The 23,543-nt window shown below is 34.7% G+C and overlaps 3 protein-coding genes and 8 non-coding genes across 14 annotated transcripts in view; 2 read left to right on the forward strand and 9 right to left on the reverse strand.

Moving 5' to 3' along the window:
- The window catches only part of Cep295 (centrosomal protein 295), a 58,618-nt gene extending 57,845 nt beyond the window's left edge, over positions 1-773 (forward strand). Inside the window, exon 31 of the mRNA XM_058584967.1 lies at positions 1-773. Coding sequence (XP_058440950.1) covers positions 1-39 — 39 coding nt within the window. The 3' untranslated portion in view covers positions 40-773.
- Positions 225-353, reverse strand: LOC124105271 (small nucleolar RNA SNORA25). The gene has a single exon (XR_006855680.1). It is a non-coding gene; the product is annotated as a small nucleolar RNA SNORA25 (small nucleolar RNA).
- On the reverse strand, positions 600-719 carry LOC124105274 (small nucleolar RNA SNORA32). The gene has a single exon (XR_006855682.1). It is a non-coding gene; the product is annotated as a small nucleolar RNA SNORA32 (small nucleolar RNA).
- Positions 774-10,198, reverse strand: Taf1d (TATA-box binding protein associated factor, RNA polymerase I subunit D). 3 transcript variants are annotated; one of them, XR_009228446.1, is made up of 8 exons: positions 10,075-10,198; positions 7,969-8,067; positions 6,679-7,057; positions 5,811-5,986; positions 4,980-5,031; positions 4,429-4,593; positions 1,431-2,469; positions 774-1,134 (listed from the first exon to the last, which is right to left on the reverse strand). XR_009228446.1 is itself a non-coding variant. In XM_046462354.2 (6 exons), the coding sequence occupies exons 2-6, from the start codon at positions 8,037-8,039 to the stop codon at positions 4,531-4,533; spliced, it is 741 nt and encodes a 246-aa protein (XP_046318310.1). In that variant the 5' UTR covers positions 8,040-8,067; positions 10,075-10,198; the 3' UTR covers positions 3,656-4,530. The 3 variants fall into 3 exon arrangements, 1 of the variants encoding a protein (XP_046318310.1); XR_009228445.1 differs by having other exon boundaries at positions 1,431-3,649; XM_046462354.2 differs by lacking the exons at positions 774-1,134; positions 1,431-2,469 and having other exon boundaries at positions 3,656-4,593.
- LOC124105284 (small nucleolar RNA Z40) lies at positions 919-991 on the reverse strand. The gene has a single exon (XR_006855692.1). It is a non-coding gene; the product is annotated as a small nucleolar RNA Z40 (small nucleolar RNA).
- On the reverse strand, positions 1,220-1,350 carry LOC124105273 (small nucleolar RNA SNORA1). The gene has a single exon (XR_006855681.1). It is a non-coding gene; the product is annotated as a small nucleolar RNA SNORA1 (small nucleolar RNA).
- Positions 1,595-1,733, reverse strand: LOC124105285 (small nucleolar RNA SNORA8). Its single transcript, XR_006855693.1, has one exon. It is a non-coding gene; the product is annotated as a small nucleolar RNA SNORA8 (small nucleolar RNA).
- LOC124105281 (small nucleolar RNA SNORD5) lies at positions 2,311-2,382 on the reverse strand. The gene has a single exon (XR_006855689.1). It is a non-coding gene; the product is annotated as a small nucleolar RNA SNORD5 (small nucleolar RNA).
- LOC124105275 (small nucleolar RNA SNORA18) lies at positions 2,509-2,640 on the reverse strand. The gene has a single exon (XR_006855683.1). It is a non-coding gene; the product is annotated as a small nucleolar RNA SNORA18 (small nucleolar RNA).
- Positions 3,786-3,913, reverse strand: LOC124105279 (small nucleolar RNA SNORA40). The gene has a single exon (XR_006855687.1). It is a non-coding gene; the product is annotated as a small nucleolar RNA SNORA40 (small nucleolar RNA).
- The window catches only part of CUNH11orf54 (chromosome unknown C11orf54 homolog), an 18,496-nt gene continuing 5,129 nt past the window's right edge, over positions 10,177-23,543 (forward strand). Inside the window, exons 1-7 of one of the 2 annotated variants that reach the window (XM_046462353.2) lie at positions 10,177-10,326; positions 13,091-13,245; positions 15,511-15,609; positions 18,303-18,376; positions 18,561-18,662; positions 19,854-20,030; positions 21,149-21,298. In XM_046462353.2, the coding sequence (XP_046318309.1) occupies positions 13,191-13,245; positions 15,511-15,609; positions 18,303-18,376; positions 18,561-18,662; positions 19,854-20,030; positions 21,149-21,298 (657 nt within the window). In that variant the 5' untranslated portion in view covers positions 10,177-10,326; positions 13,091-13,190. Of the gene's footprint in view, positions 10,327-12,148; positions 12,311-13,090; positions 13,246-15,510; positions 15,610-18,302; positions 18,377-18,560; positions 18,663-19,853; positions 20,031-21,148; positions 21,299-23,543 lie in introns of those variants that run through there. The other variant, XM_046462352.2, reaches the window with a different exon arrangement.

Consider the following 23,543-nt stretch of genomic DNA (forward strand, 5'->3'; position numbering starts at 1 on the left):
AAAACACTAGAGAAACTTCGAGCCAAAAATACAGGCTGACTCTTCTTTAGAATGGTGTTTTTCTTTTAAAAGTGTGTAATTTTAAGTCAATAAATTTTTATTTAAGGAATTTCCATTGTGATTCCTTTGCTGTCCATTCCAAGAATACCCTAAAAAAGAGCATAGACATTGTTGGTTAAACATTCCCACATCTATCAATCATCATGATCAAAAGTTGCTAAATAAATGTTATCTCCTCAGGAATATACAGCACTACTGAGTGACTATGGGGTCCTGTGGAGAACATTAATCTGTGGTCACTGCGTTAAGGGCTCCTGGTTTCACAGCCCCAAAAGCCCTCTTTGAAATGACCATTGTATTATATAGGTCTCAAGTACACACACATACCTTTTTAGAAGATCTGATGCTTATCTGTTTGTTTCAAGAGCCCTATAATATAATAAGGATATAGAGAATTAGAGCAATCAAGAATGAGTTCTGGAGCCATATCACCAAACTGGTGTAAACAGTGTGTGTGGTTTGGCCTCAGAAAGCTAATTATCTACCAATCTGAATGTTTTAAAAGTCTAGGCAACATAGATTTAAAAAAAAGTATACTTGAATGTTCCCAATAGGTTGAATGCTAGCAAAGTAGCAGATAGAAAACCTAGAGGGAATTATTTTATGGTCATGTCCACAGCAAATAAGAAACTGTATTCTAAAAGCCTTGGTAATGACCATTATACCTTGGAAAAAACATTATAAGGTAAAAAAAAAAAAAAAAAGTTACTTGCCAGATGATTTCACAATTCTCCACCTGTGAAAAAATTTATATTTAAAATGCGGTCATCATCCAATCATTTAGAGAACCCAAAATGCCCTGATCACTAACCATTATAAGGACAACCATTTTGGAAAATACATAGTATATTTAAATGTGGATGTTCAGAAAGGCTATTTTCATTCAGCCCATTCAGAGCAGTTGAACATATTGCCCATCATCATAACATAGCTAATCAGTGTTGAGCACTGATTAAATACTGAAAAATCTGATTTGGGTGCAATATGATTATTAGACTTCCTTTTTGTAACTAGTAAAAATCTTACCTAAGTTACTCAGGATTTAATTTCTTCAAGTAATTTGACTTTAGGATCCTAGGAATTGAATTGTACAATTTCATTAATCATTTCTTATCATTTTTAACATTTTTCTCAATATTTTCACTTATGAACTTAAGCAAAATATTACAGGTCTCATTGTCACCACTGCAAGATAGATACTGTGATGGAAGCATAACCTGTGTCAATTTAGCCACATTGACCAATTCTGAACACTGATCAACAGTGCCCATTCTCATCTAGAATGAGGCTTTATAAATATTCCTCTCAAGCTTACCCAAACACTATGCAAAAGGGCTTCTATATCTGTATGAAATTTCTTTTCTGCTTACCAAATAGGAGAAAACAAACAGCCAGAAGCAATATCAACAAAGCCTTATACTTTGGGATATAGATGGATCTGCTTGGTTCTCAAGTGTTGACACCTTACAAAAAGAAAAGCATAATTCACCATTTAAGACTATTAAATAAATGAACTAACAAATACCTATAAAAATGCTGTATCAATAGAAATACCAGGTTTAACATGCACAAAGCCAAGAAAACCAACGATGCCAGATACTGAATTTCTATTGCACTGTCCTTTGAACACGCCAGCAGGAAGAAACTGCTGAGTGCAGATACCATGCAGTGCAGAGACTAAACTGTTCCCTCTATTCCCAAGTCTGTTGTGCTGCTGCCAAGAAATGTGATGAGGAAACTACCTTTAAGAACTCTACTGATCTGGTATATATGTGTAATAATTGTAACGCAAAAAAAGTACATGTATGTATAAAGACAAAAAACTCTTAAATGATCCAGCCTCTCTAAATACTGAGTAGGGTATAAGGCCCTGAGTCCCATTCCCACACTAGAAATGTCAATGTCACTTGCTCAAATTGTCAAAGCCTTTCGTTTGTCAGAATGCCTTTCATTTCCTATTGAATCAACAAATCCAGGCAAACATGGTATCATGTAGAGAGCTGTCATGTAATACAAAGGAGGAAGTAGGAAATACTTCATGTAATGTTAGAATGCCTAAGATCTTCAAGTCCTTAATAAATTAGTAAAAATTTCACTTACTTCTCTAACATAAAAATCACCAAGTTCAAATCATATTCACTCCTATAGAGAAATTACCAAATGAAAAATTTAGTGAGGGACACTATAAATATTCTAATATAAAAACCAAAACATAAGGGAAGTTTCATGTGCAGACACATATTCATTCAGCTCTGTCAGAATAAAGTTTTAGTTCATATCTGTGTCATTCAGCAGTTGAACAGTTAAATTCATCATTTGAACTGTAATGGCATTCCAAAGGATTATATTGAATCCTACAAACTTACCTATTATCACACTCAGTACTGCAGATGTGGAATATGCCAATATCTAAAATAAAAAAGAAAAATTAGGTCTTTCATACTTTTTAATTGTCTTGTAGTTACTTCCCACAGGCCTAACAAACAGTCCTATGAGGAAAGCAAAACCACAGAATTACTCTATGAGGCGTTTCCAACGACGAGTGGCTACAAGAGAAGCCCCATCGGGATAGACCTCAACCAGTGTTTAGATAAATGGAAGACTCCAGAGGAAAACAATGATTAGCAAGAATTTCTGATGCACAAAGGAACTATAGTTAAAAATGAAAAAAAAAAAAAAAGCTACTTTCATTATAATCACAAAAAAGAACTAATTTCAAGAGTGTAGGGTATAGCTTAAGAGTACAGCCACTTGTCTACCATGTGCAAGTCCTAGAATTCCCATATCTATCCATTACCTCAAATGCAATAATTTTATAGTCCCATGGCATGGATTTGTACCAAGCTATGTAGGAGCCAAAAGTACCATCAAGTAGGTGACTTTTAGGAGTAAGTATAAATTATAGTAGTTTTTTTGAGGGGGGGTTGGGGGGAGTACCAGGGTATTTGACTCAGGAGCACTAAACATCCCCCAGCCCTATGTTGTATTTTTTAATTTAGAGACAGGGTCTCACTGAGTTGCTTAGCACCTTGCTATTGCTGAAGCTGACTCTGAACTTGCAATCCTCCTGTTTCAGCCTCCAGAACCACTGGGATTACAGACATGTGCCAGTGTGCCTGGCAGAAGTTTGGTTCTTAACATGTTTTTCATCTTAAATAGACCAGTCTAATGAATTTAATGATTCTTAGATACATAAGATATTACGTACATAAGATATCTCCTCCTTTTTTATGTGGCTATGCTGTGAGCAGACAAAATAAGAAAATAAATTTGATAAATTTTTATCATTCTTATTTATGAAACCTTGTAACTTGTATAGATAACTATTGAATTTCATCCTCCCTTTTAAATATTGAGTATACTTGAACTGGGAAACCATGTTTTAAGACTTCCCAAGAAAACTTCCCAAGTAAAATGAAACTAGTACTTCAGCACTATAAAATATTTGAATCCAAGATTGCTTTCTGGCAGTCAATGTCATAATTCAAAATTAAATAAAGCCACAAGTATCTCATTAAAATGAATTAATCTAATATACTTACACCAGTTAAAATATCTTCAAACCAATGCAACATTTTCTGAAGACAGCCTTCAAAAAAAAAAAAAAAAAAAGCCCTTCTCTTGAATCACAATATGAAAATTGGAACATGCAATCAACAAAGCTGAAATTCTCGTTTTAGAACCTTTTCATTTATCAAACCACATCATTTTAAGCTATCTTAGATAGTATACCTGCTTATATGTATCAAAACTCATACTGAACAATGAGTTCTGGGTTGCAAAAGAGGATTTATTTTTTGCACTTGTCTACAAGTCTTTGTCCAAAAGTTAAACAAAAACACACACAAGTGCTACTGTACAATGCAGTGTATTTTAATAGAATAGCTAGCTGCACAATGTTGATTACAGTAGTAAGAAAAATGGAAGTTGAAAGCAGAGCACAGTGGCACACATCTCTAATCCCAGTGACAAGAAAGAAGCGGAGATTTGAGGCCAGGCTCTGAATCCCCACCCAGTCTTAAATTTTTTAAGAATTACTGATGTAGCTCAGTGGTAGAACACCACTTGTTTCGATCTCCACAGGGGAAAAGAAGGGGAAAAAAACGCCACTTTGGTATTTGTCAGTAAGAAATGTTTTAGGAAATCTAAGGAAATTGAATATTTGGTTTTATCTTTCTATTCAGGATTAAAATCTTACTAAAGTTATTCTTTACATTTGTTTTACAAAGTTATTCACAAGTTGCTTGTTATTTTCTCTTTAGGAAGTTCTTCATTGGAATTTCATCACGAGGCTTTCACATTTATGCACATTAAACTTCTTTAGTCATTTCTTCCTATGAAAAGTCACTTTTTCTGTATATTACTTACCCGCTTTGAGTTCATCTCCTTTAAGGGCACTCTGTATTCTGTCCAATATTTTTGGCATTAGAAGCTCGCTTTTTAGAAAAAGCAGTTTCTTTATTATTATTCTCATGCTCTAGATATGTTTGTCTTCTTTGGGAAGTCAGAACTTACTATAAAACAACTATCCTCCTGCATTAAAAAGAAGATTAAACAATAACTAAAAGCAATTACAAATGTTTAAAGACTAGGTTACTTGAAATAAACTAAACTACATCTAGATTTTAAAAATCTAAATTAGCATCTGCATATTTTTTCTTTTAATACCCTAACACCACGCATTAAAACGTTCATAAAATTAGGGGTAGGCATGGAATGCAATGGTAGATCACCCATTTAGCATGCAAAAGTTCCTTGATCTAACCCCCCACAACAACGAAGACCAAAAAATTGAAGAGCCCATTTTCTCATTATCAATTATATAAATTAAATTATTTCCTGCCGTAATTATTGGACATAATATTCCTCCTATACTAACTTCAGCATTCCTCACGACAGGATAAAAATAAATCACTTACTACCAACTTGATATCACATTCATGTTCAAGATGTGCTGTCTCCTCATCTGCTCTGTAATATTAAAATGCATAAGTTAATGGAGGTGGAGTTATGTATCGTGGTAAAAGCACTTGCCTAATGTGTGTTCAGCACTGGGTTTTATTCTTAGCACTATATATAAATTAATAAATAAAAATACTCTTAAAAAGGCACAACTTAATGATAAAATATTCTAATTAGTTATATATTCTGCTGACATAATTCAAACAGTAATACTAGTCACGTCTTGTTTTAATAGTGGATGTTTTGTGTGCTGAGTTCAGCTAAAATATCCTAATTAACCTACTATATGTCTATGTTTTGATGGTATCTATGTATTAATGGTAGCTGAGTGAGGTGGCACATGCCTATAAATCCAGAGAGTTGGGGAGTTGAGACAGGAGAGCCCAAAAGCCCAACAATTTGGTAAAACCCCAAAGCATAATAAAAAATTAACATGTTCTCCACTTCTATCCAAATTTCATTCTTTGTGACGAAGTAAACTCCACTGTGTATATATACCATATTTCTTCATTCATCTGCTGAATGACACCTGTGCTGGTTCCATAACTTGACTATGGGGCACTTTGCTGTAATAAGCATGGGTATGACAATTAAGTACAATATGCTAATTCTTTTACATAAATATCAAGAGGTGGTATAGCTGTGTCATATGGTAGTCAATTCCTAGACTTTAGTAATCTCCATAGTGCTTTCCAAGTTGCTATAATGCAGTCCTACCATCAACTCATGGGTGTCTCTTAAGTTACATATAATCTATGCCCAAAGTTATTTTACATGATTCCACTTACACAGACTCTTCAATAGGAGAAATTGATCCATCATCATCCAAATATTTGTATCTACGACTATCAAGATCTTCTTTTTCCAAATCTTCACTAACATTCATTTGCTTCAAGGATTCCTTAAGGTGGTGTTCATACTTCAATTTTTCAATGTAGTTAAAAAATCCTCTTGCAACAGCTTGCTATTAAAAACACATTTTTGTCTTAGTCTTACAAAATTAAGGTGTCTTACTTCATGACAAAGTCAGATACTTATATTCAAAACAATTAATCATACTCTCACACACTTGAATCCTAACCATTCTGTACTTCTGAACCAAATTTACCAAATGTTTATTATAATATTCTTAAACAAAAGATTACAAAAATATTAATCCTCTCAAATAATTAAGCAAGACACTTTATATTCATCATGCATTCATTCAGCATTCAATTGTCAAATATACTGCTAAGTATTAGATTGTTCAGGAAGGAATTCCATCAGAAACAGCTAAACTTTAATGTCTACTACACTTTGGAGATACCAGTCCAACTTGTATTAATGCAAAAATTGGGGAATCATTTGCTTCAGGGTTATGTTTAAAGATCTGATGAAACCAAGGGATTTTATATTAAGCAGATTTGGCCTGCCATTATTCAGATTCTTAAATTCACAGAAGAAATATGCCAGGAAGAATATACCCAGAAACACTAGTGAAGTTTGTCCTTTATGATGGAGTAGATTTTATGCGGAAGTAAATATAGAATAGTATTCTGAAAACTGGAAAGGACCTGAAAACTGGTCCAGGTATATCTTAAGACAATTCTATAAATGGCCAGGTCATTTCAGACATTTTATTTTTGTGTATCCATTACATACAAAATACTAACTTACCTCAAAGGCTAAAATTTTTCTCCAAGGTAATGGTTTTCTTTCATTCTCAGATTGTAAAAATGGGAGTCTAGATCCTTTATTTTTAATTTGTTTCTTATCTATTTGTGACCTCTTGGTTTTTCTTCTTCCTTCTGGCTCTTCCTTTGTTCTTAATTTTGGCTTGTACTTTCTCTTCCTCTTTCTTCGTTTCTTTTTCTTAAATCTTTCAAAAATAGCTTTTAATGTCAATGGTTTTGGTTCCATAGATGAATCACTTGATGAATCTGTAACACTTTCAGGTGAATGAACAAATTTTCTAGTAGGGTTTCTTTGCCTTCTTTTAGGTGGGGAAGTAACACACTGGGTTTTAAATAAGCTGCTACCAGATGAGGAGTCATCACTAGGAAAATGAAAAAATTCTGTTATAATGCTAATTACTCTTAATACTCAATCACACATGTGCTTTTCTTCTAGGATCAACTCAGGAAAACATTCTCAGAATACCTAAATATTTTCAGAAAGGTGCAGTACCAGCTAGTCACAGGTCCTGACAACCATATCTAAAATGGCATCTAAGGAGTGAATAAAGAAAATGTAGCAAATATATACAAAGGAGTATTACTCAGCCATAAAGAATGACTTAATGACATTTGCCTGCGAATGGATGAATCTGAAGACTATCATGCTAAGTGAAGTCAGTCAGTCCCCAAAAACCAAAGGCCAAATATTCTTTGATATGTGTAAGCTAACCCATAATATGGAGGTGGGGAATAGTGAGGGGTAGAATACAATAGATTAGACAATGGGGAAAGGAGGTGGGGATAGGCAAAGGAAAGACAGTGGAATGAATCTGACATAATTTTCCCAGATACATATATGAAAACAGTGAATCCCATCATAAGTCCATAGGAATGAGATTCTTAACTAGAATAAGATATAAATCCATGCTTGCACAATTATATCAACATGGATTCTGCTGTCGTATAACTAAAAAGAACCAATAAAAGTTGTCTGATTTGATGCTAGTGTCTCCTCTAAGCATACAATCTATTAGACAAAAACTGGACAATTCAGTCTGGAAGAGTTACCAAGAAAATACCATCTTCCTAAGCCAAGAATATATTATAGTATAATAGATTTTGAATCAAAGTACTTGCAATAATCCAATAAACCTGGAAGGTGTCATCTGTTTTCCTTTCCAATTCCTGAAATTATCTTAACCAATTATATACAATGATTTATACTTTCTTAGTAATTCAAACACTAAACATTTTGACTGAAACCACCATTCTCCCCAGAAAGTTCATTTACCTTTGGTTTTCAACTTCCACAGCTGCATCAGACACCAGACAGTCAAGGGAATCCATTCCTGATTTATCCATCACTTCTGTTTTGACTTAAAACTGTTCTCTGAAATTATGAAAATTCAGAAAATGTGATGCAGCTTCCCTAAGCAATAAAGGCTCACACAGCCAAGACATAGAAAGTTCAAGCAGTCAAGCCATGTCACTCTACATGAACCATGCAACTCTGTGAATTTAGGCAAAATAACTTCCTAAGCTTTTTAAGTTCTAGGAACAGCAATTTCTTTAAAAAACCTAGAAACTGCATTCACAGGTGCTTTCAGTTTTTACATGGTAATTAATGTGCAATTACTAATACTAATGTACAATCCAACGGCCAAATATATAATTTAAAATTCTTAAGCCTGAAATTTTCATTTACTCTGCCTTTTCATGTTCATCTCTGCATTCATATTGTCATATCTTTGATGCTGTCTTTGATATTATCTTATAATTGATGAAAACTAATTTTCAGCATGCTAAAAACTACACAGAAACTGCCTTGGTCACCATTTTCTAATAGTATACAATAAGCAATAAAATCTTTATAAGACTTAAGACGTAAGATGTGTCTATTTACTGCATCTCCCGTCTTTCATTTTTCATTGTATTATCTAGTTTACTTTAAAACTGACATGTAAGCCGTGATAAATAAGTTCTAGAATGATAAACCAGTAAACTATTTCAGGTATAAAATCTCAAATTTGTGAAATAAGACAGATCCATGTGACAGTTTTCCTAAATGCAAAATCCTGTCATTACATCAACTACTCAAAAATCAACATTTGCTCCAATAATATTGTTAGGGGAAGACAGATGAGGATGGTGAGAACGTAAGATTAAGAGAACAATTCTATAAAATGGGCCCACTTTCCTGTGCTGACCCCCACATGCTTCCTTTTCCCAAAAGTATTCAACCTGCAGCCTTGCCTGGCCTAAGTGGACAGTATTTCACATTCCTCAGAAAACTGTTATCTGCAAGGAAAGTCAGGAAATATCATTGATAAGAGGATTCCAAGTTGTTCTGGAGGGTGAGACTTTGTGACCCTTTTCAAGAACCAAATTGGTTTACAATAATTCCTTTTAACCATAAACCTGTAAAAATTGATTTGAGTTCTAATTAGAACTGCTCAGCTTGGGTCAAGGGAACCTAGAATTGTCACAGCAATAGGTAGTTGAAAGTCTGATGTCACCTTGCTGTAAAGTGGAGAGGTGGACCTGGGTAGGACAACTTCTCTGGGAACACTGTCCCTTCCTTTCCTCTCTTGAGAACTCTCTCCTCTAGGGGTCCGTTTATCTATCCCCTCAATAAACTCATGCCTGTTATTCTGAAAACATGTCTGAAATCTTTGACTTGATCGCAACAGTCGGAGTTTGAAGTGTAGGTCTTCTGGCTGCCTCAGTTTCTTGGAATGCCCCAGCTCTGTAACAGCATTAATGCGCCAGCTCAATTTTTTTGTAAATATTACTGAAATACAGATAGCTCCAAAATCACTTTTAAAAATCTATGTAGAAAGCATCCCTACTTAGTTGTCGCTTCCAAATGTGGGATTATTTTTTGGAGGCTACGTGGCCAAATAAGACACTTAACGAAACTAACTTGTACTTGGTACCTTGCGCTGAGAAGCTACAGGAAGCACCCAACCTAAGGCAAGAAAAATGGCGTCCACTAGGGTTAATTCACACAATAGTGACTAACCCTCTAAGATTTGCCTAGACGAGGTAACATCAATATTTTGACTCGGTGAACTACGCCGACACTATAATCGCGCTCACGAAGGTCTCAATCCAACCCCAAGGCCTGATTTCTGAGGCTAGATCCACAGCAACACGGCGTCCTGGGAAAACTACACCTGCAGCCCTTCACGCAGGCAAGGCCCGGACAGCCACCGCCTCTCCCCTACTTATCTACAACGCCCCCCCCCCTTCATCCATAAGCGCCGCGCTGTGGGCCTTGGGCCACATATGCGAGGCCTGCAACAGGGCACCGCGACTGACTTGCGCCATGAAACCCTGGCGGTTCGCGCCCATCAGCTTCCCCGCGCGGGAACCCCAGCACACATAAGCAGCTTACCATCTCCAACCGTATGGAAGAAAAAGAACTCGCCACTCTCGCGAGCTCCCTAAATGTTGGGCTGAATTCTCGCGTTACTACTTAGCTCTCGGGACGAAGAGAGTGCTGGGAAGACAGACGCGTCGGTGCACTTCCGACTCCCGCGAGGGGTGGAGCAATTGAAGCGGGCGGAGCCTAAACCCACTCAACCAGAGGAGGCGGGGTCGACCGAGGAGAGATCACCTAGGTCCGTGGGCTTCGCCCACAGTTTTGGTAAGTTTAATAGCCAAGAACATTTTAGCAAATAAGTTGTGAGGTCAAATGAACTGAATACATGTGAACAACGAGGAAGTGGGTGATTTGTTTCCGGTGAGCTTGCGTTTGCTGAAATGAGATTGTCTACTTTTGTCCTCAAACATGTCATCTGTGTTAAAATATTGGGAAAGGCTCATATTTTGATCTGACTCCAAATGTATAACATTTGTATTGAAAGCCAGTATTATTCCCTTAGTACACCCGCTTAACATCCCACTCATGTACACTTGCTACCACAGTACTTTTCTGCGCCTACCAGAAGTTCCATATTTTTAAACAAGTTATTCAGGCTGTAGCTTCCCAGGGTTAAACTTCTGTTTCTAATTCGGTAGGGAAATAATATGACAGATCTTCTTTTGAGATAGTAAAGGATATAAAGTTAGGATTATTTATTTGGATTTAACTTGAGTTCTTATTCCTACTGTAAGCAGAAGAATATAAAGTGCTTTTATTGCCAGATGTGGTGGTGCACAGCTATAATCCCAGCGATGTGGGAGGCAGAGGCAGGACCAACGCAGCCTCAACAACTTAGGCCCTAAGCAACTTAGTAAGACCCTATCTATAAATTGAAAAATAAAAAGGGCTGGGGATGTGGTTCAGTGATAAATCACCTCTGGTACCAAAATCTAAAAATGATAATAATAAAATGCTTTTATTATCCTCATTATAAATGAAAATGCTATTCATTGTACAGATTTTGATGTTTATAAATAAGTACATGCTAATTGCCTGATAGAGTGTGATAAAATTTAGGAAATCAGTGAAGACTACACAGTAATTATTTTCATAAAATATCTGTCAATCTATTTAATAAGAAAAAATTAAAATATCTTACTCTGAAATAATCATAGATTATTCAACTCAAAAACAGGTTTAAGATTTTAAGTATGATTATTAGAACTACTTGTCAACAGTTATGTATATTTAACTTGGGAGATTGGATTTTATTAAACAACTAAAGGACAGTAAAAATTAGTATTTGATAAATACTAAAGTAAATGTCTCCAGGCACAGTGGTGGAGCTTGTAGTCCCAGCTTTACAGAAGACTGAGGGGGGAGGATGACTGGAGCCCAGAAGTTCCAGGCCAGTATGGGCAACAAAGTGAGGCCCCCCATCTTTTTAAAAAAAAAGTAAATTTCAAGTCTTAAATATATGCAATAGCATGTTTATAGAGCATTTGTTTAGAAGTATCATCAAAACTAGAAAACCAGCTAGTTTCTATGAAATCTATGAATCTTTGGAAATTTTTAAAAATAAATTTTTGGAAAAGTAATTCAAATGATTCTGACTTTTCATATGCTAAGTAAGCATGTTAAAACCAGAGACATTCCAGTTAATGAGATGATCTATTAACAATTTTTTTTTTTTCTTAGTACTGAGGATTGAACCGAGGTTACTCTTCATGGAGCTACATCCCCATCCCTTTTTTTATTTTTATTTTGAGATAGGGTCTCCCTAAGTTGCCAAGGCTGGCCTCAAACTTAAAATCCTTCTACCTCAGCTTCCTGAATCGCTGGGATTATAGGCATGTGCTACCATGTCCTGCTCTATTAACAGGACATGGTTTTTGACCAACCGTTTATTGAGAACTAAAATACACAGGGGTCAGTTTGTAGCAAAGGGTACAAAGGAGAGAAGTACAGCTTTCCAGTGAAATAATGTATTGTCCTTAACTTCAGAGCCTTGTGAACAGGCCTTACATTTGTCTAATAAATGGCAATGAAGAATATTCTAAAAGAAAAAGAATAAAACAAACAATTCCAGCAGTGCTCTTAGAAATAGAAATCTGCTTAAGAGTTTTGTCCTTAATCCTTACTGTGATTGGTCTGGAGTAGGATTCTCCACCCACTTTGTCATCATCGTCTTTTTTTTTTTTTCCTTTTCTGCCTTCATTTTATTTATCTCCCTCTACTTGCACACATCATCACTTGAACATTTAAGGTAAGATACTAATCTCTGTAAATGTATACCTATTTATTGTAAGTTATACTAAGCATGTATTTTAAAATATCTAGGTTATCAGAATCATTGAACATGAAAACTACTTACCAAGAAAGTGTTTATTTTTGAACAAACTAAAATTTAAATTTCAGAATCTAATCGTCTATGTTTCCATTCTACTAATGATTTAAATCTTCTTTTGTAAAAATGATAGCCTAAGAAATTTAATTTTTAGCTTAAATGTCAAAATAGAGTAAGAAACACATTATAGAAATATTTATATGTGTATTTTATATGCTAGCTATATATCATATATATGTTACGTAGTTATATAGACTCCAGTACTGTTATCTACAGCCATTTAGACACTTATTCACAATCCTTAATAAGTGCCTTTTGCTTCAAGATCCATATTCCTTTGACCAACCATTAGAAAATTACATGTTCAACCCAGATAGATGACCAATAAAAAGAGTCATATATATCTTCTTATATTGGTGTTTCCTCTTATTAGTCTATTTTAAATGCCAACTATTTAAAACTATTGGGCTAAAAATATAGACAATCTTAGCATAGAGTTCTTGCCTAGCATGCATGAAGCCCTGAGTTCAATTTCCAGCTCTGCAAAAAAATAAAATAACAGGATTAAAAGAGGCCACTTACCCATTGTTCACTTGGAATATTAAATGCTAGAACTGTGGTTTCCTTTCTGTAAGGACAGAAAAGCCAAAATGCCCTTTGCCCTCATTATATAACTGAACTCTTAATGTTCACTTTCAGAACGGCAGGCACTGTTCACATCTGGTGCACTGTGAACTCTTGTGATAACTGGCCAACAGGAGCTTTGATTGTACAACCTTATACCTAAAGAAGAAAGAAAATGGCTCATTCTGAGTTTTCTTTTCATGTGCCAAGTCTAGAGGAACTTGCTGAAGGTAAAAACAATATTAACTTTGGATTTTTAAGAACTATTTTAAGAGAAAAAAGATTTTAAGATTTATATGTATCTTACTAATGTTTATCTTGTTGAAATGGTACTTCTGATACAGAATTTGCCATTTCAATATCTATTCTGTACTGTTTTTATTGAGAAACGCTTAAATTATGTCCCCTAACAAAATTAAACTCACCATTTGTAGATTCTTGATGACACCAACTTCACATGATGAAATTGACTAAAGTAACCCAAAATTTAAGTACATATTATGTCCAGAGTTGTACAACTTTGCTTTATTACCTTTTTACCAGTTACAATTTTTGAGTGCGGGGGCGGTGCTGGATATTGAACCAAGGAGTATTTTACCTCTAATCTACATCCCCATCACGTTTTATTTTTTATTTTGAGATAGGGTCTTGCTAAGTTGCTTGGGGCTTTGCTGAATTTCTGAGGCTATCTTGAAATTTGTGATCCTCCTGCCTCAGCTTCCCAAGTTAACAGGATTACACCACACCTGGCCAAAATACCTTAGTTAGAGGCTAGGTTCTGCTGCTCCTTGTGTTGCACAAATATTTGGATTCAAATTGTTAGGAAATAGGTTTTATTCAAAGTGAGCTTTAAATGGAGATAAAAGAAACTTTGTTTCAAATTTCTATCTTTACAAAACTTTTTTTTTTTTTTTTTTAGTTTTGGGGATTGAACCCAGGGGCACTTAATCACTGAGCCATATCTCCAGCCCTTTTTAATTTTTATTTTGAGACAGGGTTTCACTAAGATGTTTAGGACCTAACTAAGTTGCCAATGTTGGGATCCAGAAATGCTTTTAAAAGAAAAAAGGTGGGTCAGGCACTGAGGCACATGCCTACAATTCCAGCAGTTTGGGAGCTGAGGCAGGAGTATTACAAATTTTAGGCCAGCCCTGGCAATTTAGCTAAATCCTGTCTCAAAGTAGAAAATAAAAAGGCTTAGGGATATAAACAGTTAAAGCACCCCTGGGTTTGATCCCCATCCAGTATTAAAAACAAGAGAGAGAAAAGAAGTAACAAAAGGCAAAAAAAATAGACGTGTAGATTTAGTTATCCTGTGAGACAGAGAACATGTTAGGGGTGTCAGGCCAGGACAGGGGGGCAATCTCCACTCATAGCTTCCTTAGCATCCCCCAGGCCAGGGGGCACAGCTCTCCAGCTTTTACTCTCAGTTTGAGGAAATACAGAGGCAGAAAAATATATTAGAAACTTGCTTTAATTTCAGAGGAGTCCTTAATTGCAGTATTTCATTTTGATCCTTAAAAATACATTGCTCCCAATGCGATGGTGCACACCTGTAATCCCAGCAGCTCAAAAGAGAATTGCGAGTACAAAGCCAGCCTCACCAAAGGCAAAGTGCTAAGCAACTCAGTGAGACCCTGTCTAAATAAAATACAAAATAGGGCTAGGGCACTATTCAGTGGTCGAGTGTCCCTGAGTTCAATCCCTGGTACTGAAAAAAAAAGTACATTGCTCTTTGGATTTATAACTGTGACACCTATTCTGTTTTACATTTGTAGTATGACATATCTACAAGAAAGTGCACTTATCTTGAGGTATAGCTTATTTAATGTTTACATGTAACTGCTGTCCAAATCAAAATCTAAAATGTTTTTCATATCCCAAAAGACTCCTTCATGGAGCTTCCCAATGTCTTTATCCTGAGAGGTAACCACTGTTTTTACTTTTATCACCATGGATCAGTTGCCTATTTGAAATACATAAAGTTAAATCATACAGTCTTTACTCTTGTTGTGTCTGGCTTCTTTTGCTCAACATTTTGTCTGTAGTCTTCCTTGTGTTGCATGTGATTGCCTACTTTTTAAAGAGTTTAAATATTTACACTTTAATAAGTTTTTGGAATCTCCCTTAAAGAAAGGTGGTCCTCACCTGAGTGTAGTCTTTTTATCTTCAGAAGTTTATAATCACCGTGGATAAGATTATGTTTGTGTCTTATATTATAACTTCGGATTATGTCAAAGTCTAAGTTTCATAAGTAAGACTATTTCTTGGTTGATGGTATAGCCCAGTGGTAGAGCCTGTGCTTAGCATGCCTGAGGCCCAGGGTTCAATCCCTAGGACCTGAAAAAATAAAAATAGAAGACCATTTCTGCACTCTTTTTTTATTACACAAGTTTAGGTTAGGAGTGTGATGCAGAAAATTTGAAGGAAAATTTGATATATGATGGCCAAATTTTTCCCTAATGTTAAATAACCCTTTTTCTTCTCTTTATTAGTTATCCAGAAGGGACTAAAAGATAACTTTGCTGATGTCCAAGTGTCTGTAGTTGATTGCCCTGATTTGACTAAGGAACCATTTACCTTTCCTGTAAAAGGTAAGCAGTTTTTGCAATATGCTTCTGGTTTTTACTTGTAATCATTTTTTTGAAACCAGTGTTATTTTTATCTATGAATAAAGGATATTTTCATAGCTTTTAGGCTAAATTGTGCATAATTTTTGTGCTCTTGTTTTTTGGTGTTGGTAAAATTTCATTTTGTAACCTTGTGGAAAAAGATTGTATTTTGTAATTTTTGTAACTTCCTTGGTTATATAATATACAATAGGCTAGAATATTGGTAACACATGAGAGTTTTGTTCAAATTACTGTTAGGGAAACTTACTTTAATTTTTGTTTTTATTTATTTATTCAGGACCAGAAATAATCTTAAAAGGCTTATTTAATGTTTGGTATAAGTACTAGGTCCAGTAGATGTGAAAACTGAGGTTGAGAGAGAGTAAACTCTGTGTGAATCATAATCAGGATTTGAATGCAGGTCTGTATGCTTTAGAAATCTAAACTTCTCCTAATATAACCTACTATATGAGGAATTTGGAGATAATACAGTGTTGTTTTACTATGAAATTGATATCTTTGTTAAAAAATAGTTTGCCATAGAATTCCTGAACTCTAGTTCTGTCTCTACCACATAAGAATTTAATTAACCTGAGTAAACCATTTAATTTATCTCAGCCTCAGATACATGAACATAAGGGGACTTTAGTTGAATGTTCTTGTTGGGTCTTTTCACTTTAAGCAGTCTTTAACTAGAACTGTAAACTCCAGCAGGTTTGTTTCCAAATGGCAATTTCTCTTAGCACTGTGAAATCATTCACAATATTTTTGGATAGCCATATTTCTTCTATAGGAAGGAGTGATATATTCTCCTTACTAGTTAATTAATTAAAATAAAATAAAAATCAGAAAACATAGAAGAATACAGGGAAGAAAAAAACGGTTAATCTTAATTGTGTCTTCCAAAGGCTATACCTGGAAAAAACTTCTGATCAATCATATGAGAGTCAGGAAATGATAGTACTGGAAGCCAGGGGTGTGTGTGTGTGTGTGAGAGAGAGAGAGAGAGAGAGAGAGAGAGAGAGAGAGAGAGAGAGAGAGAGAGATCTTTCTCAAACATGGTTAGATATTTTCTATGTGAATTGGTCTCACTCAGGTCACTGATAGCCTTGGTTTGTTTATGAGTATTACTTCATCTCTACATATTTCATAGTTTCATAGTTTGGCCATCACTGCCTGACATTTTCCCTTTAGTGATCTCTCCTCTCTCTCTGGTTTCTCTTGTTGTGTCTGGCATCTTTTGCTCAACATTTTTTTCTCTTCTTCCTTGGTTCCTACCTCCTTCCTTATTTTTTCCTAGCTCCTTTCTCTTTATAGCAGGCTCTTAAGTATTGATATTTGCCAGAATTGTTTCTTATCATCTTATTTTGTGTACTCTCTCGAGTTTTTTTTTTTTTTTGTGTGTGTGTGTGTGTGTACTCACTTGTGGTTTTAATTACCGACTAGATACAATGAAATCTGTTCCACCCAGATATCTACAGATCAGTATTTCTACTGCCAGTAGAACATATCCTCCTATATATATTAAGGACAAGTCAACACATCTAAAATTTAACTCATTACTTCACTCTAGATGCTTATTTCCTTTCTTCTTTCTATATTTTCCTTTTCTCCATCTCTACAGTCTCCATTTTGAGCTATTATTTGTCTTTTCCCTGGACTATAAATAGAGTCACCTAATTGTTCCTTTAGGCTTCACCTTCACTATCACTTATGAGTAGAGTCTTATCTATTCATAAGCTCTGCTTATTCGTGAAAAACATTTCCTATATCCCCAACTACAAAAGGGACCTATAAAATTCTACATCTACCCCTCTGCATAGCTGAAGAAATAGAGCAATCATATCTACTTTACTATGTAATATGTGAGCAGGAAACTGTCAAGACCACTTTTTCGCAAACAAAAGGTAGTTTATTTTCTACCCTACACTTAAAAGAAAAGTGCCTTCTCCTAAATTGTGTCTACATATTTCATAGTTTGGCCATCACTGCCTGAGTGACTAGGTTAAACCTCAGATGAATCCACAGCCTTGTACTTTGATGATAATTAAAAATGTAGGAAGACTGGGGTGTAGTTCATTGGTAGAGTGTGTTCTAAGTAGGCATAAGGCCTTGGGTTCAATCCTCAGCACCAGAAAAGAAAAAAAAAATCTAAGTAGAAAATATCTAGCACCTAAAGTTATCTTTAATTACTTATCATGAGTATAAACAATCTTGGGAATAAGTAATTTATAAGAGAATCTTGCAATATGGACCTAAAGAACATATATTCTACCAGAGAAAAATGTTTTAAATTTTAAAAAGATTTTAACCATAAATAAAAATAAAAAGACAAGAGATCAAACAGCCACTAAAAAATAGTTTTTAAAGGTTTAAGACTAATTTGAGAAACCTCACCCAATCCAAACTTTGACTCCAATTCTAGCCCTCACCCTATCATCAACTTTCAGTTGCCTTTATGCTGTCACCTCTATCAAGCCATACTTAGTCATGATGGTATTGGAAACACAGGTACTTAAAATAGAACAGGAGTACTAGCTACTTATATCTTCTAAACCTGCTATTTGCAAAACTATGAGACTAAAGAAATTATTTATTCTTAATAATTTGATGACTTCCATCTTTTTATATGTAAATTATATTTGCCTATTTTTAAGATGGCTTGTGTTTTTTAGGCATCTGTGGGAAAACTAGAATTGCAGAAGTAGGAGGTGTGCCTTACTTAATTCCTCTTGTAAACAAAAAGAAAGTAAGTGTATTTTACTCTTCATATTCATATGAAGGTTGTAGAACTTGGTTGATTCATATTTATTATCAGAAGACCTGTTGATCAATGTGGCAGGGATAGAAATACTAATGGACTCAGTAATAAAAAAAAAAAAACAGGAAATTTTTATAAGTTAAGATTTAAATAATTTTCTTCTTCTTTTTAGGTTTATGATCTGAATATAATTGCAAAAGAAATCAACTTGCCTGGAGCCTTTATTCTTGGAGCAGGGGCAGGCCCATTTCAGACTCTTGGGTTCAATTCTGAGGTAAGCTTATATATAATTATTTTATTTTATTGATTTGACTTTTGGTTTGTCCTTTTCCATTTAATTTCCTACCAAAAAAGCCCACTTTCTGAGTGTTGTGGGTGGTAGATATCATATCTCTCCAGATTGGCACTGCTTGATATGGATTTGGACAATATCACATGTTCTAATTGATCTAGCTATAAAGAAACACTAATCTTTAGTTTCAGTTTCTCTTAGGGACTAGGTTAAACCTCAGATGAATCCACAGTCCTAAGGTATCCTGCTGAAGGCCTTGAAATGTAAAAGATTTTTATCATTATGTATTTTTAAACATTTTTTTGGTTGTAGACAGACACAATATCTTTGTTTGATTTAATTTATTTATGAGTGCTGAGGATTGAACCCAGTGCCTCATGCATGCAAGGCAAGCACTCAACTACTAAGCTACAACCCCAGCCCTAGATTTTTATCATTATATATTATAGGATTCCATGCTTCTCTATAAATCTTTGCTTTTGATATAAAGGCAGTTTTGGATTAGAAGAGTGGAATATTTCATGATGTAGTCACCTCTTTACAAATAGTAGGAAACTATTAAAATAGTATGATGGTTATTTATCAAAGTTAATAGCTCTTACTAGTGTATGTCATTTATGCTGAATAATGTTAATCACTATTAATACTATTAATATTATAATATATTATTACTTAGTATAGGTGATATATACCAGTAATATATAATATATAATACTTGTTTGTGTAATCTTAAAATATCACTATTACTTCATATATCCTGACTACAAGGCTAAATGACCTCTTTCGTCTGTCCATAATAGATGTGACTCTTAGTAGTCATACAAGTTCCAGTATGTAAGATAGAAAAAAGGGTTAAAATTTTAAGTTGAACATTTTCAAGCGAATATTCCAATTTATATCAACAATATAACAAATATTGTAGACATTTTATAAAGTATCTTTTCCAGTGTTTTGTATTTAAAATTAGATGCTTCATATCCCCACATTTTGGGGAAGTATGTTTCTTTCTTTTGTGTGTGTGTGTGTGTGTGTGTGTGTTTCTGGAGACTAATCATGTATTCTCATTAAAATTTGAAATGAATGTCTTAAAGTCTGAGATAAAATATGTTGTTACATGACTCAAGATACCCTCTATGCACAGAGATACTAAGATTGACTAATTTTTTTTTTTAGTTTATGCCAGTTATTCAAACAGAAAGTGAACACAACCCTCCTGTGAATGGAAGTTACTTTGCTCGTATTAACCCTGCAGATGGAGGATGCCTATTACAGAAATACAGCCAGAAATACCATGATTTTGGATGTGCATTACTGGCTAATCTTTTTGCCAGCGAGGGCCAACCTGGCAAGGTGATTTTGTCTATAAAAACACAGAAGTCTTTAAATGTTCTCAGATAGCTAAAAATTAGAATTTTTATTGCCCTAAGTATGGTTTTTCTAAGAAAATCAGAGGTACTACAGTCAAAGGTCTTTATTTAACCCAGTTATGAAAGATTCAGAATAGTATAGGCAGAGTAAAAGTCTTATCTAAAATCAATGTTAATAAATATTTAATAGGCAATACCTTTTTCTAACTAATTTGGGAAGTGAGTCATTTATATGAACTTTGTGGCTAAATAAATAATATCTACTTACAGGTATTAAATAGGAAATTCGCTTATTCCTGACTGGTAACATGTTGTGTTAGATAGAAATGGGGGTAGCAAAACATTAGAGCGAAAGAAGGATAAGGATAATTAATGTCTCACTTCATATTTTCTTTTCTAATATTTTTTAAATTGTCGATGGCCCTTTATTTTATTTATTAATTTATTTATATGTGGTGCTGAGAATCTAACCCAGTGCCTCACACATGCTAGACAAGCACTCTACCACTGAGCCACAATCCCAGCCCCTCACTTCATATTTTCTTTTGATTAGTGCACAAAAAAATGATTTCAGTGTTGGTATTTGTGAGGACTCTCAGATTTTGTAAGATATAGCCACCCCAATTACTTTGAGAAATGAGGTAGTGAAGTAAAAATACCTAATAAAATAGAGAAAACAAAGTCCAGTATTTTACAGGAAGTGAGAAAATTTAATCATTTTTCCTTTACCCCATTTACCAGAGGTTAAACCCTTCAAGCTAGGGAATTCTCAGCCTTTTATCCCCTTGACATATATGTTAAGAGTCTCTACAGTTCAGTGTAGCACTTAATTCAAGAAAATATGAATTTATTTATATTATTATTATTATTAACTTATTTATTTATTAAAGTTATATATAATAATGTGTGTGTGTGTGTGTGTGTGTATAATATACATATGGTTGATGAAGACTCAGGGGATTGAGACACCTCAGCTTACATTTGGATATACTAAGCAAACAGAATATTGCTTGATGGTATTAAGTTATACCATGTTATATTTAGTAATTAAATAAAATTTTACAGCTTATCCAATATAATGTATATTTATATCTTCTATAGGTCATTGAGGTAAAAGCCAAACGAAGAACTGGACAACTTAACTTTGTGACTTGTATGAGACAAACTCTGGAAAAACAATATGGAGACAAGCCTGTAGGGATGGGAGGTACTTTTATAGTTCAGAAGGGAAAAGTAAAGGCTCACATTATGGTAAGGGCCTATGTATGTATACTCTTATGTATGGATATATACATGTGCACATGCTTAAATTAATATCTCAGAATTTTTAAATACATTGGGAATTCTACCTTTAAATATACCCTAAACAAATCCTTTTGTTGTGAGTATATTACTTAAAAGTTTAAATGACAATACTGTAAGTCATAATACTAAATAATGATGAGGTAAAGTTCTTTTTTCACATTACTGTATTGGAACTTTTTTTTCAATGTGCTTGTTTGTAAGATCGAGATTTTTTTTTTCTTCTTTTTGAGGTACTGGGGATTTAAACTCAGGGATGCTCTACCACTGAGTGACATCCCAGATCTTTAAAAAAAAAAAATTTTTTTGAAACAGAGTCTTGCAAAATTGCCTAGGCTGGTCTTAAACTTGGAATACTGCTATTTCAACCTCCTTAGTCATTGGGATTACAGGCATGCACAACTACACTTAGCTATTTATTTTGCTGTTGTTGACTATGCTTTTGGTGTCATAGCTAAGAAATCATGACAAAACCCAATGTCATGAAATTTTCCACTGTTTTCTCCTAAAAGTTTTAGCTCTTACATTCAGATCTTTGATCCATTTGAATTAATTTTTATATTTGGTATAAGGTAAGTGTCAAACTTCATTCTTTTTTTTGTACCAGGGATTGAACCCAGGGGTACTTTTCCACTGAGCCATTTCCCCACCATTTTTTTTTTAAAAAAAAAACAACATATATTTTATTTAGAAACAGGGTCTCACTGAGTTGCTTCGGGCTTTGCTAGGTTCCTAAGGCTGGCTTTGAACTCACAATCCTGCTGTCTCAGCCTCCCAAGCCACTGGGATTACAGGCATGCTCCACCAACTTCATTCTTTTACATGTGGATATGTAGTTTTCCCAGCAACATTTGTTGAAAAGACTGTTGTTTTCTCATTGAATATTATTGGCATCCTTGTTAAATCATTTGACCCTATATTCAAGGATTTATTTCTGGCCTCTCTAGTCCGTTGATCTGGCTGTCTGTCTTTATGCAGTAATGCAGTTTTGATTACTGAGGCTTTGTAGTTTGCTTGTTTGTAGTACTGGAAATTGAACCTAAAGTCCCTCTGTTGCTGAGCCATGCTTCCAACCCTTCTTTGTTTTATTTTGAGACAGTCTTGCTAAAAAGCAGGGGCTGGTCTTGAACTTTGAATCTTCCTGGCCCAGCCTCCAGAGTTGCTGGGACTATAGGTGGGTGCCACCATATGCAACTTGGAATAACTTTTGAAACCAAGAATGTGAGATCTCTAATTTTTTTCAAGTTTGTTTTTAAAAAATGGGGTTTTTTTGGGGGGGGAAACAGTCTTGCTTATGTTGTGTAGGGTGGCCTTGAATTTGCCATATTCCTGCCTCTGGCTCCAAAGTAGGTGCAATATTACAGGCATGCACGTGTATCACTGAACCAGGCTAGTATTGATTTCTTCTAAGTATCCAATTCCTAAACACAGGATGCCTTTCTATTAATTGGAATCTTCTTTAATTCAGCAAAAATTTGTAGTTTTCAGTATACAAGTCTTTTACCTTCTTGGTTAAGTTTATTTCAAAGTATTTTATTCTTTTTTGATGCTTCTACCCAATTTTAGTGTCTTGCTTTCCTCACCCCTTGTTACTTAATAATCATGGCATTTAAGATTAGGATGGTGGGGCTGGGGTTATAGCTCAGTGATAGAGTACTTGTTGGGATCAATCTCAATCCCCACCCAGCACCATACACACACACACACACAAAAAAAAAGAAAGAAAGAAGGAAAGAAAGGAAATATATACTCAGGAAAACTTAAAAATAAAACTAGGAGGTTGAAAGTATGGCTCAGTGATAGACAGAGCACTTACCTAACTTGTCTAGAATGTGCAAGTCTCTGGGTTTGATCCCTGATTTTAACAACAACAACAAAAAGATACTAAATGCTAAGTGAAATAAGCCAGTCCTCAAATACCAAAGGCCAGATGTTCTCTCTGACATATGAATCCTAACACACAATGAGGGTGGGGGGATAAAAGTCCATTGGATTAAACAATGAGGAATGAAGAGAAAGGAGGGGGCATGGGATTAGAAAAGACAGTAGAATAAATCAGACATAATTTTCCTATGTTCATATATGAATACATGACCAGTGAAATTCCATATCACGTTCAGCCATGAGAACAGGATCTTAATTAGGATGTTATACTCTATGTATAATGTGTCAAAATACACTCTATTATCATGTA

The sequence above is a fragment of the Marmota monax genome, unplaced genomic scaffold (assembly GCF_021218885.2).
Source record: "Marmota monax isolate L192 unplaced genomic scaffold, Marmota_monax_Labrador192_F-V1.1 WCK01_AAM20220418_F8-fsc00104, whole genome shotgun sequence".
NCBI classification, from domain to species: domain Eukaryota; kingdom Metazoa; phylum Chordata; class Mammalia; order Rodentia; family Sciuridae; genus Marmota; species Marmota monax.

Excerpts from the sequence above, each read along its gene's own strand:
- Taf1d (XM_046462354.2), bottom strand. The coding sequence starts at position 8,039 with ATGGATAAATCAGGAATGGATTCCCTTGACTGTCTGGTGTCTGATGCA. Across the intron at positions 5,987-6,678 it reads GAAAAATTTTAGCCTTTGAG|CAAGCTGTTGCAAGAGGATT; the intron begins GTAAGTTAGTAT and ends TGTTTTTAATAG. Across the intron at positions 4,594-4,979 it reads AATGTGATATCAAGTTGGTA|GAGGATAGTTGTTTTATAGT; the intron begins GTAAGTGATTTA and ends TTTTTAATGCAG.